We start from the raw sequence: 15,745 nt of genomic DNA, 5'->3' as shown, positions 1-15,745 counted from the left end.
GAATTCAGACTTAACTAAGATCCCATGAGATTAATTCCTTGAATCTACATGGAGATGCTCTAGTCTTGCATAAGCTTTTCAAGTCAACTGCGGTTGTTGCCCATGCTGCCTGCAGCATACACCGTGACAACCTGACAAAGTAGAAGGGGGGTGTCTCTTGCAAAGCCAGGAGGGATCCTCATGACCTTCTAGTATGACCTGCTGTGGATCCTTCTCTATGGGTTGCAGCACGTCCCTGAGCAAATTGATCTCTGAACTACAGCTCAAGTTCTAAGAAAAAATACCAGTCCGTTATAAAATTTTAGAATAACAGAGAATCCTTCATAATGTTTGGTAAGCAGTTCCAGTGCTTCATTACTCTCACTCTTGAAAATATGAATCTTATTACTAAATTGTATTTGTCTCATTTCAGATTTTATAATTATGGGCTGCAACTAGATCCCTTGCTATCTCTTACACCCTAGCAGATAGTGCTGTTCACATCCCAACTGAGGCTCCTAAATGCCAGTTCAAGTGCTTAACAAAAAAAGGGTATGTCTGAAGCTTTGGGTTAAGATGTCATGCAAAACATTACCAAGTGCCAGCAATCAGATTTTGCTTATCAGGCAGCAATGCTGACAAAATACCATGAGTTTGGACAACTACTGCTAATGGAGACTTACAACAAAGACAAATCTATTTACTGGCGCCTGTGGGGGCTGACTTACTGGCAACGTGTGTCACTAGGTAACTTCTCATGTGCTTTAGTCAGCATTATTAGCTTTTGCAATTCTATCACGGGTCTTGCAACACCAGCAGTTTTTCTTGAAGCACTAGTTACCAACACATAGTAAGGAAGAGGATCAAGATCCCATTTTTTTTATGTTAATATTTTTGCTTGATGCAGGATAAAGGTTTGAAAGATGAAACTGGGGCTGCTAACGTTTTTCAGCTAATGCCATGGCTATGGCGACTCAGTTTTTAACACCTCCGCGGCAATATTCGCTCTGAACAGAAAATTTCCACCGGGTACCCCGGCTTGGCACCGCCCAAGCGCTCATCCCGCCTCAGAGCGGCAGCGCTGCCGGCGGCACCGGGGAAAGCCGGCCGGACCCACGCAGGGGTTTCTTTCCGTTCTCCCTGATTACAAGCGAAACAGGTTTCGCTCAGGGGAACACCGTCGCACGACACACACAACCACACGTCTGAGGCCCGGGGACCTCGTCCAGGAGGCTCACCCGGGCGCCTCGCACAGCCCCCGCCAAGCGACACGGACTCTTCCCTCAGGAAACACCTCAGGTTTCCCGCGCCTCCCCCCCCGCCCAACGGCTCCCCCCCACCCCAAGGGCTCCCGGGCAAAGAGGGGGGGGGGGAACTCTGCGTGCCGCCCGTCACGTGACATCCCCCCCCCAAGCCTCACCCTGCTCCCCCCCGCCGCTGGCCCACTTCCTGCGCTCCCCGGCCCCGCCCCCCGCCTCTCCGCCCCCGCCGCGCCCCGAGCGCTGATTGGCTTCGGGCTGACAATGCGCGCGGCAGCGCCCCCTGCCCCGCCCACCCACCGCCGGCTTCACCCGGCAGCCACGCGCTGCTGGCCGTGAGCTGCCTGGGGAGCGTTAGCGTGGCCGTTACCCGCTCGCCGAGGGATCGCTTGAGGGGACCCGGCGGGCGGCTGAGCGGGGCTGATGGCCGCGTCGGACCGGATGGTGCTGGGGCCGCTGGTGGGCTCCATCGATCAGGGTACCAGCTCCACTCGCTTCCTGGTGAGCACATCGTGGGGCTTGGGGCGGCCCCGAGCGCTGAGGCGTGCGGGGGGCAGGCGGCGGCCCCGCGGCCTGAGGGAGCCGCTGCTTCCCTGCCTCCCCTCTCCCGCATCTTCGCGGGGTGCCTCCGGCCTCTGCTGTGCCCTTGGGGAAGGGCAGGGGGAGCGGGCCGCGCAGGGCCGTGCTGCCGATGTCCCGGTTCCCGTCTCCTGCCCTGGGCCGGCATCCTTCTGCCCTCCGGCGGGCCGAGGCTGCCGCGCCGCCAGGAGAAGCGGGCGCCGGGGGACACGGGGGTGCCAAAGCCGCCGGCCGGCGGTGTTCCTCGGCCATCAGAGCCCCGTCGCCTTCCGGATGGTCTGTGAGGCGAGCAGGGCTGCCCGTCCCGCGGAGAACAGGGGAGAGCGGGCCGGGCCGCGGTGCCAGCAGTGCCCGCCTGGCCCCAGAGCAAGCCGGAGGCCAGCGTTTCTGGCTGCTGCTTGAGGGGGCTGCAAAATCCTGCTGCTTCGAGCTGTTTGTGTTTTAAATGTGTTGGGTATCTCGCCCTGAGTGAAATCAAATGGACAAGGTGCTCAGACACTGGAGAAATAGATCCGTATGAGGTCAGTGACTGTTATTAGCTGCTGTTCAAACAATGCAATGACTCTGCTGTGTTCTCCTCTAAAACCTACTTGGGCCTGTTGGAGTGACTGCTGCAGTTGCACAGGCTACAACCCTAGTGTCAATGCATCCTGTGCACTGTAGGTATTGAGGTGACTGAACTTTGACACCTTACGAATAGATGGTCCTCTTTAAATGCTGGAGGAAGATACCTTGTTTAAGGTTGGGATGATTAATATATTAGTCATATATATGTAACCCCTTTAGTTTATGGATCTAGTTATTTCCATATTATGCAATAGATAGTAACTAATGTTGTTATTATATATGAAACTTACTATATAAACTGCCTGCTTGCAAATCCTTACAAATGTCCTGTTGCCTAGTCAGTAAGTCATGGTAATTTGACAGATCCTAGCAATAATTTCCACCATGGAGGGAATAGAGAAGATGAATGTTTTGGCTTGCCCTTGCTTTTTTTTTTTTTTTTTTAATGCTTCCCCCATGTGGCATTTTCTTTCATAACGCTGGAGACTAGAATATCTTCTTGACCTGTGTTACCATTATGACTTAATATCATGACCTTCATGGGATTGTCAAATGACAAAACACAGATCTGGGAGGGGTGGAGAGAAACTCCAAACTGACAAATGACACCAGCAGGCTATCCTAAATGCCAGTCAGGAGACCTTTTTGGAAAAGAATTTGGAAAAGTTCCCTGCAACACCTGAAGATAAACTCTATCTGCTTTACATGTACACCAAGTTATTTTTTTTTTTTCTTAGCTTAAAAGGATAACACTAGTAGAACTGGAAGAAACACTGCAAGCTTTAAATTTATACTCAAGCTCTTTTTACAAGTATTTTTTACAAGTTCTTTTAACAAGGAATTTATTGCACTAGATGCATTCATCAATGGTTTGTATACAGTGGGAGGTTTTTTTCTGTCTACACGAGGTATGTTTTCCCTGTTTGAGGATTCAGGTGCTCATACGAATAAATAAGAGGCCGTAATTCTTTACTTAAGTTTTTTTAAAATTGTGTCCATCACTTTTCAATTCTTCTTGTATTCATTTCAGTTTCTCTCAGTTTGTTTCAGAATACAGCATTGTCAAACTTGGCAGTGTGGTCAAACTATTATGATAAAGTTATGTGGATTTAAGCAAAAAAAGATACATCACCACTGAATTAAATTAGAACATGGGGTAGGGGGGAAGAAGAGGGCAAAGTGTGCAGGGATCTGCTACAAGCCACATCAGTCATTCATGTAATAACACACGTATCTGGAGAATTCTGTGTTGGAAAGATATTGCCATGGTTAGAAGAAAGACTTTGCTTTGTAATGTTTTAAGCCAAAATGTAACGCGATGTTCTTTTTGCCTGAGTTGTTTCCTTAGCACTCTTATTACCTCTTAGTCTTTTACTTTGTTAATTGTTTTGCATACCTTTCTCGCTCATCTCTCTACATCTAATTTTTTTCCCTCTCGTGCTTTCAACAATTTTCATCTTCACCAAGTCATCAGTCAAAATCAAATTGTTGGTTCCTTTGCACATGCCTATTCAGTAGTACAGTGCAACTGTTACCTAGTTTTTTAAGATGGAAGACGTACGATTTTCACCAGGTTAAAGATGTCTCGGTGAAAAACTGTCTGGTCCTTTGGGGCCAAAGGGTAGTGTCAACAGTTCAGAGTCTAAGTATACAATTACGGGTGGCCAATTTACAAGTGGTGTTCCACAGCAGTCAGTAGCAAGGGGTGATACCCCACAGTATTTTCATCAGCAGCCTGGGGGGTGGGTTGGAATGCCCTCTCAGGTTTGCAGATGACCACAAACCAGGGGGAGGAGTTGACTGGAATTCCAGTTGGAGAAAGGACCTGGCAGAAGCTTCATGAAGTTCAACAAAGTTTAGCGCTTGGGACAGAAGGCTAAGAAGCAGCTTGGTGAAAGAGGACCCAGATTCCTGGTGGACAGCAAGTTGAATATAAGTGAACAGTGTGTCCTTGTGGTGGTGAAGATTAACCACGTTAAGAAAAGTGCAGACTGCAGATCAAGGAAGTAATTATTGCCTTCTCTGTGGCACTTTGGGGTAGCATCGAGAACACTGTATCTGGTTTTGGTTCCCTCAGAGGAAGAAAGTCTGAGGAACTGGATATCATCGAGCAGAGTGTCACTAACATGATCAATGTACTGCAGCACGAGGCATGCAAGGAGAGGCTGGGAGATCAGGGGTTGTTTCACAGGGAAGTTTTAAGGGGGTATCTTGAGCTGTCTAACCACAGTTTGTAGAGAACACAGAACTAGCCTTTTCTCAGCTGTGGATGGAAAAAGACAACAGGCAATGAACGCAAGTTGCGGCCAGTGAAGTTTCAAATAGATGTCAGGAAGTGTTTCACTATGAGGGGCTCCGGATCAGGGGCCCAGAAAGCCTGTGGAATTTCCATCCTTGCAGATACTCAACACCTGACTAGAAAAGGCCCTTGGACAACCTGGTCTAACTTTAAATTTAGGCTCACCTGAGCAGTGGGTTGGGCTAGATGGCTTCCAGAGATGCCTTCCAGAATTAATTATTCTGTGTATGGACACAAGTTCTGAGAGATTCTCCTGCTTACATGAATGAGGCTGTATGAGCATAGACAATAAAGAAGCACCAGAACTTAGGTGCATTTCTGTTACTATTGCTCCTTATTCATCCTTGCCTCTCACACACAATACACATACAGTTTTAGCTTATGCTGTAGTTTTGCCATCTGGGGACCCTAATTTGGATATTTTCTTTGCTAAGCTACTTGCTTTTGCAAAATAAACTGTAATTATTTTTGAGATCTCAACTTTTCTGTTAAGTTGGGTTGAACCTGGACAACAGATTCAGAGTTGTCAGGGAGAGCGAAGTGTTTAATTGCCACTGCAATTGCTTAAGGCTCATTTTCTTAAAGATATCAATCAGGAACATAAATTGAGCAGGCTAAACAAGTGTACCCACATGACTAAATTCTATTCCAGATGTTTTGCCAAATATTTTCATCAAATACTTCTATGTCTCACGTTCCATTTTATTTTATTCAAGAATTGTATCAAAAAAGTCCACTGTAACTTCTTTTGCCAAAAGTCTTGGGAGCAGGAACTAGTGGCCAGCTGAACCCCTGCCTGATCTCTTGCGAGGTATTTGCTGGGTAAAGTCTTTCTGGCATTTATCCAGGAACAGCAAGAACTGAAATATTCAGTGAAGTACACATGCAGGGAAATACATATACAGTACTTCAAGGTCTAGGTTTGTCAGTCAGCCACAGACATGTTTTTTCCACCTCAGTAGACTGTTTCTTTCTTCCTTTACTTCATTTTGAGAGGAAACATTCAAATAAAGTTATATCACACTGTGAGCATTCTTTACAGTAAACAAAAATTGGTTTTAGACAAGGAAAAACTTAGTACCCATTGAGCTTATCCTCCAGAGGGGAATCCATTTCACCCCTTTACTGAAGTAACATGACATTTTGGGAAAAAAGCAAAACTTGATTGTATAGCTAACAAGAAGGGTTAAAAATATTGCAAATACTTCCATTTTCCCCTAACTCTTAGCTTTTATCACTTAAAATATATTTTATTTTTGCTTTTTATTCCCATAATTATAAGCACGTCCTTAAGGGGGGAGGGAGGTCTGTTCATCAGGAGCCTTCCAAGCAAGATAATTTCTAGAAGACTTGTTAAACTGCGTATTCATAAATTCTGGCTCCCTGCTAATCCTAGTTAAATGCTCAAGATGGAATTATTGTTCGTCTGTCATCCTTCCCCCAGTTGGGTTGATTACAATGCAATTTCAGAACTCCAGCTCTGAGCTTGTTTGCCTGCAAAGCCATAGCTGTTCCAGCTTAACAGAAACTCATGAAGATACAACATAAGTTAACAGAAGTAGCTTTTCTGCAGGCAGTTACATGGCAAAGCTTGAGAGTCATGAAAAGTTACTTCTAAAATTATGTTTTCACTATTGTCTTTTCAGCTGCACAGCTTCAGGAATCATTTCTATGAGCCTCGTGTTTCTGTTTGTCTCATTTTTCTTTTCATTCTTTGAAAATTGTTACAACTGATTGATCTTTTCCATGAAATGATAAAGACTCAATACAAAAGCATGCAACTGTTTGCACCCCTTCCTATGATGTCATGTTATTAGAGACCCTATAAAGAACTTGAATTAAGTGATCAGCCCTTGTGCTTGCCTGCTTGCTTACATACAGCATAGCTAAGTAAGTCTTCCTTCACTCCGAGAGTCAAGGCTCAAGCTCTAATTCTTTGTATGATAATTTGTTGGGAGTGGAAGGAGGGTGTTATTTATTCCTTTTCTTTAATCTCTCATCAGAGAATTCAGTATATATCTGGTGGTTTTCACTGTCTTTCATCAAATCATATCTGTTCAAGATAGCTCCACATGTCCAAATGGCCTAGACAATTATTTTGTCACTGCTGCTGATACAATTAAATCAAAACTGACTTCCTCTCTTCCCCCCTCCCCCCCCCCAAAAGTGAGAGATCAGTATCATAAACTGGAACTAGTTCTTAATGAATATGAAAGGAAAGCAGTGACAGAAATACACTTCAAACCAGTTTCAACAGGAATATATTGACCTTATCTGAATTACTTGTACTTATTGTCACCTATTTTTCTCTCATCACTGTCAGAGGAAAACAAGGACTGTTTTGGGTTTGTTTGGCAACAGATGGGATTTTTCTTGCAGGGGGAGGGGGCACAAGGAAGAAGGGGAGGTCCCATTTGTTCCACTTATTCCCTACTTTGTATATAATCTAGGATTAATTGTAATGACCCATTTATGTTTGGCGTCCTTTCGTGTATCAAAATTCTGTTTATCACTGTAGAACATGGTATTGTTCTCAGTGAAAGTTTTTAATCCCTTGCCCTGAGGTACAGGGAGTGTCTGCAGCTTTTGTTGAGGATGTCAGAAGCTTGCGGTTTTCTTCGTGATGGATTAGGAGAGCACGTTTACCTACTTCTCTATGGGCATGAAAAAAATCTATGCATTTGTAGTGTTATCGTTTCTGTTGAGAATTTATTGCTGTTAGAACAGCTTGCTTAGAAGGAGGCAAATAGCCTTGCTGTGCCAGAGCTTCACCCCTTATTATCTGTGGGTTGCACACTCCAGGTTCAAAGAATAACCTTGTCTAATTGCATATGTATTTATTCCCTGCTAACGGTAGGAATCTTTATGCATTGCTTTGTTTCAAGGAATACTGAATGATTAATGGTGAATGATTACTGAATGTTATTTAACATTGTTAGTAGGTCAGATATATACAGGTTCAACAAAAAGTCTTCTATCTTTATAATAAAATCTTAGTAAATGTTACTATGCTTTTGTCAGAAAGGCATTTTCAAGTAAAAAAACCTTGCTGCTTACATGCAAAGCTTAATCTCTCCTATTAACTATGTCACATAGTGTTTTAAGACCCATATCCCATTATACTAGTTCCTTCCAAACATGTAGTAATGACAGCATGTACCCTTTTATTAGGATAGCTCTGTGTCAAGCAAGCCTGAGCTGCTAGATGAAACACAGATAAGTAAATGTGGTAAAAAGAATGCAGTGGTGCTTTTTTTAGGTAAGCTTTCCAACTGATAACAGAAAACAACAAATGTACCTTTTTAAGATTTCTAAAAAAGGGATGGGGAAAATTAGATTTAGTATTTCCCAGAGAGGTTGTGCTGTTTCCATCCTTGGAGGTTTTCAAAACCTGCCTAGATAAAGTCCTTGAGCAACCTGGTCTAATCTCATAGCTGACCCTGCTTGGAGCAGGAGGTTGTACTAGAGATCTATCAAGGTCCCCTTCAGCCTGAATTATTCTATTATTGTAATATGTAACTAGAATGTTTCTAAACTTCAAAGTTTCACTTTAAAGATAAGGTTTCAAAGAAACTGGATAATCAGAACTTCATCTGTTTCTTCTCAGAATAGTTTCAGAGTAAACTGTATTATCTAAATTAAATCAAGAGTTTAGGATTAAAAGCTTTAAGAGAAATTCCTAAAATTTGTGGAATGAGAAGAGAGCATTACCAAGGAAGTCTAGAAAAGATTCAGTTGTATCCTGAAGAGTATTCCTGAATTTTTTACCCTTGGCACGAGAGTGGTTTCTAAATCTGACCCTCTTCTGCTTGCCACAAAAAAATAGGATGGTGTCCTTCTGGAATGTTCCGCAGTTCATCTGAGTCTGTTGTTAGATTTTACTTTGTAGATCTGAGAACATTCTTCAAACAAGAGATTCTGCATTGTGCTAGTGAGAAAGAGCCATTTTCACAGGAACGTGTTCATTGCCCAGTCAGTTACGCTGGCTTACTCATTGTGCAATTAAGTTGGATGTTTTACTAGATGTCATCTTAGATTGGCCACAGTAGATTACTTTTGGAAACAGACCACTGATGGTTAATGAAGATCTCTGTGTATTCTAGCTGAGCTTCTACTGCAAGACAGAGCCTCTAACTTATAATTCCTTAAGAACAGCCATTAGTATAGTCCTCAGGATTCTCTACTCTGCTGGTTTTTATTGTATTATATCCAAATCTAAGTCATTTTTCTGCATGTTCTCTTTTTTAATGTATTGTGTTGCTTCAGTGATGCTCTTTTCTTGTCAGATTGTTCATGAGCTCTGTATTTGTAGTTTGTTTTGAAACAAATGGGTTCTGCCTAGAAGCTTTTTCTTTCTTCACAGTTTGGTCCCTTCTGTGATTTCTAAACTACATGTGATTGTCTGTTTCTTAAAGTCACTCTTCCAAAAAGTGAGCTAACCCAAGAATAGTTATAGCTCTGACATTAGAGTATTGGAGCAGGAACTAAAGAAATGTTGTTATAGCCAGCAGTGGACATTTTACCGAGAGATATGTTCTAAAATGCATCATTAGTTCAAGTTCTACAACTTCCACAAGAAAAAAATATGTTTCTTTCCTAATCCATCAAGGTAAAAAAGCAGTTATAATTGTCAGCAAAGTATTCTTCGCTCACCTTAATTGCAAAAATTCATATATCTGAACCCAGGTTATATGGATATTTGGGTTGATTATAGAAAATAACTTTCAGTTATCAAGGCACTTTATTTGTTGAAAAAAAAAAGTTAATTTATTGTTGTTTAAGCTTCTGTATTCATAGAAAATGACATTGTGTAATTTATTTGCAGGTTTTTAATGCAAAAACAGCAGAGCTCTTGAGTCATCATCAAGTTGAGATACAGCAGAAATTCCCTAAAGAAGGGTATGAATTTTCTGTGGTTTTTTGTTTGTGAACATTTTGGCTTATGCATTTTTTTTCTATGAGTGACCAAAACTGAAGTTGATCAATAATTATTAAGAACATAGAATCTGCTATAAAAAACTGTGTGGTAGGAGAAATGGCATAAAACAAACCCACATTGGGTGTTTGGTGTGTGCACTTGAGTAATGTAAACTAAAAATACTTAGTGTTTGACCACTCATTAAGATATTTAAAGTTGAAAACGAAAGTTTAAATGAGACATAAAGTCTCATTTAAAGTGGTAAAGATGGTCATTTTTACAATTTAGTCATAGTCTTTGGCTTAGTCCATAGAAATGACTTAGTTTGTTCTCTGAGGTGTTTGGTTTTTTTTTTCATTTGTTTGTTCTTAACTGACCTACCATTTGCAGCCAAAGCTCTCTGTATAGAATAAAACAAAGTCTTTGTTTTCTGCAGATGGTTTTGTTTTGAAAATACAGCTTACTGTTTTAAAAGTGTTTGAAATTCATAACACTTTTTCTAGATATGTAAAACATACTTTGTAGTTACAATTGTGTTAAAATGCTCAGCTAATTTTTCAGACTAGAATTTCTTTTTTTCTCTAAATGTATTTTTTTGTCTTTCTATTAACTGGTGTTTACTGTTTGTTAAAGATGGGTAGAACAAGATCCGAAAGAAATATTAAAGTCTGTCCATGAATGTGTGGAAAAGACCTGTGAGAAACTGCAACAACTGAACATAGACATCACTAACATAAAAGGTATTCCTAGTACTTAAGTGCAACTGGGGGCTTTAACATACTTATGGTTGACCAAGTCAGATTCGCTAGTTTTTAGGTCAATAAATAGAAAGGTGGCAGCATGTGCTGGCCTCAGAGGAAATGTTAAATTGGAATTGAGAGTTCTTGGTTTGGGCGGAATAATGAGAAAATACATCCTTCATGTATATTAGCAAAGCAAAATTTACAAAGTAGACTTAACCTAATCTTGCAAAATCCCAGAGACAAGTGATGAATGAATAAATTCTGAAATCTAAATTAGGACTTACTGGGAAAAACTAGTTTCCCTGTCAGTGTTGTTGCTGTCAGTTTATGGCAAAAAAAAAATAAAAATATTTAGAGCACGTTGGTTAAACAGCAAAAGTTGAATGAATTTTTAGAAGTACTGTTTCTAGATTATAATATGAAAAAGTTGGAAGCTTTTTATTTCCCATTTACTTTCCTCTTCTCCTTACCTGTTCCTCCATCCTCTCTACCTCTCCCTTCCCTCCCTCACCCCCCAAAAGGGGAAAACAAACCTTCTGAAAAGGATACTTCTTTCTATTTTGTCCTGAAGCCATTGGAGTCAGCAATCAGAGAGAAACAACAGTGGTTTGGGACAAGACAACTGGAGAACCTCTTTATAATGCTATTGGTAACTACTGTATTTTCTGAATACGTAATATCATAAAATGAATGTGTTGTAGAAAAATTCTTTCCTAGTTTCCTGTGCAGATCTCGTTGTGGCCTAGCTTACTAACTTCTTTGATTTTTTGATATCTGTGTCATAAGATGTGTGTTTGTCTACACCAGTGCAATTTAAAAAAAAATCTATTCTGTTAAAATTATTACTTAATAGTTAATAAATTGGTTTAGGGGCTTTTAACAAAAAACAATGTTCTTGTGGGGTTTTGTACATCCCTGGCATGTAATGAAGCTCTGACTTATGCCCAATCACTTTCTTTTAAGTGAAGAAGCTTACTAAATTTTCAGGATGCTATTGATTTAACTTTAAAGGAAAAACGTGTTAAGGAGGTTTAACGAATGCTTACTGATTTGGAATTTTATTTTTAATTTACCGTGGCTGTTCAGATTATGTCAGCTGAGAAACAGCAATTGTCTAGATTTGCTCTTTTAGGTCATGTCAAGTGCCAGATTTAGTTTAGTATAGTATCACTGAAAAAAATAAGACTCTTCTATATTCAAATATATGTTGTTAATGGGTTTATCTTAAGTTCAGCTGTACCTTGATAACTCTGACATTGCACTTTAGTTCAAAGTTTTCATAGGAATAGTAAATAATCAACCTGCTATTTGTTTTAACCTCTTAGTTTAATGACAGTCATCTGCTGTAAACAAAGTAGTGTTAGTCGTTTGCTTATGCTCTGATAGAGAAAAGTATATATCCTATTATGTGGAAAATCCTGTTTGATTTCTCAAATAATTTGTTCCTCTAAATCAAATGAGTTTATCTAACCATTTTTAATTTTAACAACAGTGCATTTAAAATACAATGGTAGTGCAATATTCTTTCAACTACATGAAAAGCTAAAAAAAAAGACAGGAATTTACTGGCAAGAGCTCTAGTTTTGTAGAAGCAGCCTGTACATGTCCCTTTTCGTGCATTAAATCAGTTATTGGTTAATTTTGTTCCTGTTCTTAGTGTGGCTTGACCTGAGAACCCAGTCAACAGTTGAACGACTTCTTAAAAGAATTCCAGGAAAGAACAAAGCCTATTTTAAGGTAAGAGATATTCCAGAACATTTAACTAGTAGCTGAACTCTTATTGCTACAGTATATAATGTTTTGCAGATGTGTGCTTAAAATTTCCCCCAAAAAGTCAGTCAGTTGTAGCTTCTAGTCTTTCCTTAGCTTGTCAAATAATAAAACAATATACATAGTACTATAGACCTATCTGAGACTGGAAAATGTTTATTTTCCTCAAAATAAGTGGTTAACACTCCTTACATATCTCACTAGAGAAATTAAATGAGTAATTGTTAGTGAGACTTAATCATGTGCTACCTATCCAATGATAAGTAAACATCACACACAAAAATGAAGAGCAAGTAGAAAAAAACTGTTTGGAAAATAATTTATTGATGTGAAATATATGAATCTTTCTCATCTTATGCCTTAATATTGAAACTAATTGCGACAAATCTGAAGATAATTTATAAGGAGAATTTTTTTTTTTTTTAATATGGGTGTATATATATAACAATTTGGAAAATAAATGCTTGCAAAAAGGTGTCATAATTCTTTGGTTTATATTTTCCTTGATTGATTGTATAAATATTATATATTTTATATATTATATGTTTTCCTCTAGGCAGGAAATGGATGTCAAAGAGCATATAAACTTATTTGACTTTTAAGTTCTAGTAGAATACAAATTCCTTCTTTCATGTGTCATGGTGCTTATTTTTGTTGTCATTACTTGCTGTCTAGTCATATGGAGATATCCTAGATAAGACAGGACTTCTGCAAACAACTATTTCCACATAAATGGTCTTTGAACTGCATTTAGATCAGCTTTGATCTTTGTCCATTAATGCACTCGTCATTTGGTTTTGATATTTTCAGACTTGTGTATTGTATACTTAGTACTTATTTAAATAACAAGTTTGTGTAATTTCTGAGTTTTCTGTCTTTTTTTTTTCACTTAGTATCACCATTTTTATACACAACTATAATATTCATGGAAAAAATACTTGGATGGTGTTTAAATGTTTGGGTTTGTTATTTTACAGTTTAGGACTGGTCTTCCACTTAGCACTTATTTTAGTGCGGTGAAACTTCGATGGCTTTTGGATAATGTGGAAGAGATTAGGCAAGCAGTTGATGATGGAAGAGCTATGTTTGGGACTATCGATTCATGGCTTATATGGGTATGTATTTGTGAATTTATTGTCACTCTTTTTAAAACGAATTTCCGTATGACACAAGTTCTTGTGCAAAGTACTATGACACATGATGCCTACTGATCACACAGTGACGTCAATAAAAGCCACTAATGAAATTCCATTAAAGTTCCTTCCAAGATGAACTTTTACTGTCCCTGTATCACTATCTTATTTTATATGGTTATGTATAGTTTACCATTTATAGGTTGCTGCAAAATTTTGTTCATGCCTTTGGAAAAATCTTTGCCTTTAGAAAGGTGTATTAGCCACCTTCGCAATATAAGAATCCAGGAGGTACTGCTGTACCCTTATTATCTCTCTCATGCCTTTGTTCCACTATATAAGGTCTTCCTCTTTAGTTGTTGAAGAAATATGAGAGTTCTCAGTCCCAAGCTGAAAGCTTTGTGAATTTAGAACTTTTTTTTTTTTTTGCAATTTGTTGAAGTAAACCTTTATCTTTTCTTGGTGAATACTGTTAATATTTTTTTTGTTCAGAGTTTGACAGGTGGAAAGAATGGAGGTGTTCACTGTACAGATGTAACCAATGCCAGCAGAACGATGTTGTTCAACATTCATTCCTTGGAATGGGATCCCGAGCTCTGCCAGTAAGCTTAGTTTTTGAATAATACTGTTATTTAAATAGATTCTGTAAGTGATGTGTGAAGAAACCCATTTAAGAGTAAGGACCTCTTACCTAGACTAAGATCAGCAATTACTGTTGTATTTACTGTGAACATTAGTAATTAAGATTCATTGTTCTCCAGATGTCCAAATTACAACTGTCTAGATTAATTAAAAGTAGCAGATTTTTTTTTCTATAGGTGGAGGACTGGTTCATAGGAACAATGACATTTAATAGTTTCTTTATTCCTTAATCAAGTTTGTAAAGCGGTTACAATGATAGTGTCTCTATTTTAATTTTAAATTTATTAACAACAATATCATAAAGATATTGTTGGAAGATAAATGATTTCCCACATGAAAGAGTTGGATATGTCTTAAAAATATTCAGATATGTACTGTTGTACTCCATAATTCAGTGTCACATATAGAAATGCAAAATGCTTTCTGATTTAGCACTGACCATGTGTATAAATTATATTGTATTGTGTTCAGGTTCTTTGATATTCCTATGGAAATACTCCCAAAAGTACGAAGCTCCTCTGAGATTTATGGCCTGATGGTATGTTTTCCTGTGTGTGTGTGTGAAGTTAATCTTGTAAAAATATAACTATATCAAGATAGATTTGACAAAATTTCCATAGATTAAGACTAATGGCTTTTTCTAGACCAGTATTGTTTGATTTATGATTAGTATGTAATTATGTACTGTTTTATAATATTATATGAAGTTGAATATTTATTGTTTTCTCTTTTAAGTGTCAAATAGACAAAACAAGATGGGAGAGGTTTTTTTAATTAGGATAATAATTTTATATTTTATTACAGTTACTTGTTGATTTAGAAACTACCCATCAGAATGCAATATATAATCAGTACCTTAAAAGAATGAGATAGCTGTTATTAGAGCAACATTTTTTTACTTCTTGTACTATTGAAAAGAAGAGATGAAAGTCGCTATGAAAGTCTTTGCGATCTAAGACGACTGGACAAGACATGTAATGTCTTATTTCCACATAACTATACGCAAGATTAGTCAGTTTCTGTGAAATGGAAAATCACAAGTGATACCTTAGATTGCCTTCTTTTTGAAAAAGAAACTTCTCTTGCCCTGTATATTTACATAACACTCAGTAAAGAAAATATTTTGGAATATTGTGACTTTTTAATCACACTGCTTCCAGTGCAGCTGTGAATATTACTTACAAGTAAATCATTAATTTTTATCATGGAGCTGAGGTTTCAAGTTTACTTTGATGCAGCACCAACTCTTCTGATACAGTGGCATCTAATTTATTAGCTTCAGAATGGGATAGCTGGATGTTGTGATTTTGCGTTCTTTTTCCTGATAGTTTGCCCTATTGTTTGCTAAGAACACACAGGCATTTCGTAATGAAGACAAGTTATGAGATTTGTATTTAAAATATAACTCTAAGTTGCCTGAAATGTAAGTATTTTTGCTAATCTGTTGAAGGAAATGTCACTAGAAGTCATAGATGACTTTTATTAACGTGAAGGTTGGATGAGAGTGAGTTGTATTAAGCTGAATGACTGAGGTAAATGGAAAAAAGATACTACCTGGCAACTGAAACAGAATAGCTGGTCACTTTAAATGTGAACTTTTGTTTCTCTTCCCCTTTCCTTCCATTTTTTTTTCTTTTTCTTCCTTTTGCTGACTGTAGAAAATCTGTCCTAGCCTGGTGAGTAGAGGCTTCCATTAGGCTGACCACCTATATCTTACCCATTCTGTTCAGATGCTGTGCATTTCCATTGGTTTAAGGATTAGTAAAAGCACACTTTCTAGACCAATAAATTTGGTGGGTATTTCCAAATTCGAGATTTTACAATTAGAGTTCATTCAGTTTCTAAAATGTAATCTT

General features: G+C 38.7%; 1 protein-coding gene across 3 annotated transcripts in view; it reads left to right on the top strand.

The window, feature by feature from the left end:
* The first annotated feature begins 1,589 nt into the window (after positions 1–1,589).
* GK (glycerol kinase) overlaps positions 1,590–15,745 on the top strand; it is a 37,150-nt gene continuing 22,994 nt past the window's right edge. For all 3 annotated transcript variants that reach the window (XM_082481361.1, XM_082481360.1, XM_082481359.1), the window contains exons 1-8: positions 1,590–1,739; positions 9,509–9,582; positions 10,235–10,341; positions 10,916–10,993; positions 12,002–12,081; positions 13,092–13,229; positions 13,740–13,849; positions 14,361–14,427. In XM_082481361.1, coding sequence (XP_082337487.1) covers positions 1,662–1,739; positions 9,509–9,582; positions 10,235–10,341; positions 10,916–10,993; positions 12,002–12,081; positions 13,092–13,229; positions 13,740–13,849; positions 14,361–14,427 — 732 coding nt within the window. In that variant the 5' untranslated portion in view covers positions 1,590–1,661. The remainder of the gene's footprint in view (positions 1,740–9,508; positions 9,583–10,234; positions 10,342–10,915; positions 10,994–12,001; positions 12,082–13,091; positions 13,230–13,739; positions 13,850–14,360; positions 14,428–15,745) is intronic.

Source organism: Vanellus vanellus, assembly GCF_965231255.1.
Source record: "Vanellus vanellus genome assembly, chromosome: 1".
NCBI classification, from domain to species: Eukaryota; Metazoa; Chordata; class Aves; order Charadriiformes; family Charadriidae; genus Vanellus; species Vanellus vanellus.
Note: the sequence above shows the minus strand (reverse complement) of the source record. Positions and strands in the feature narration are given on the sequence as shown.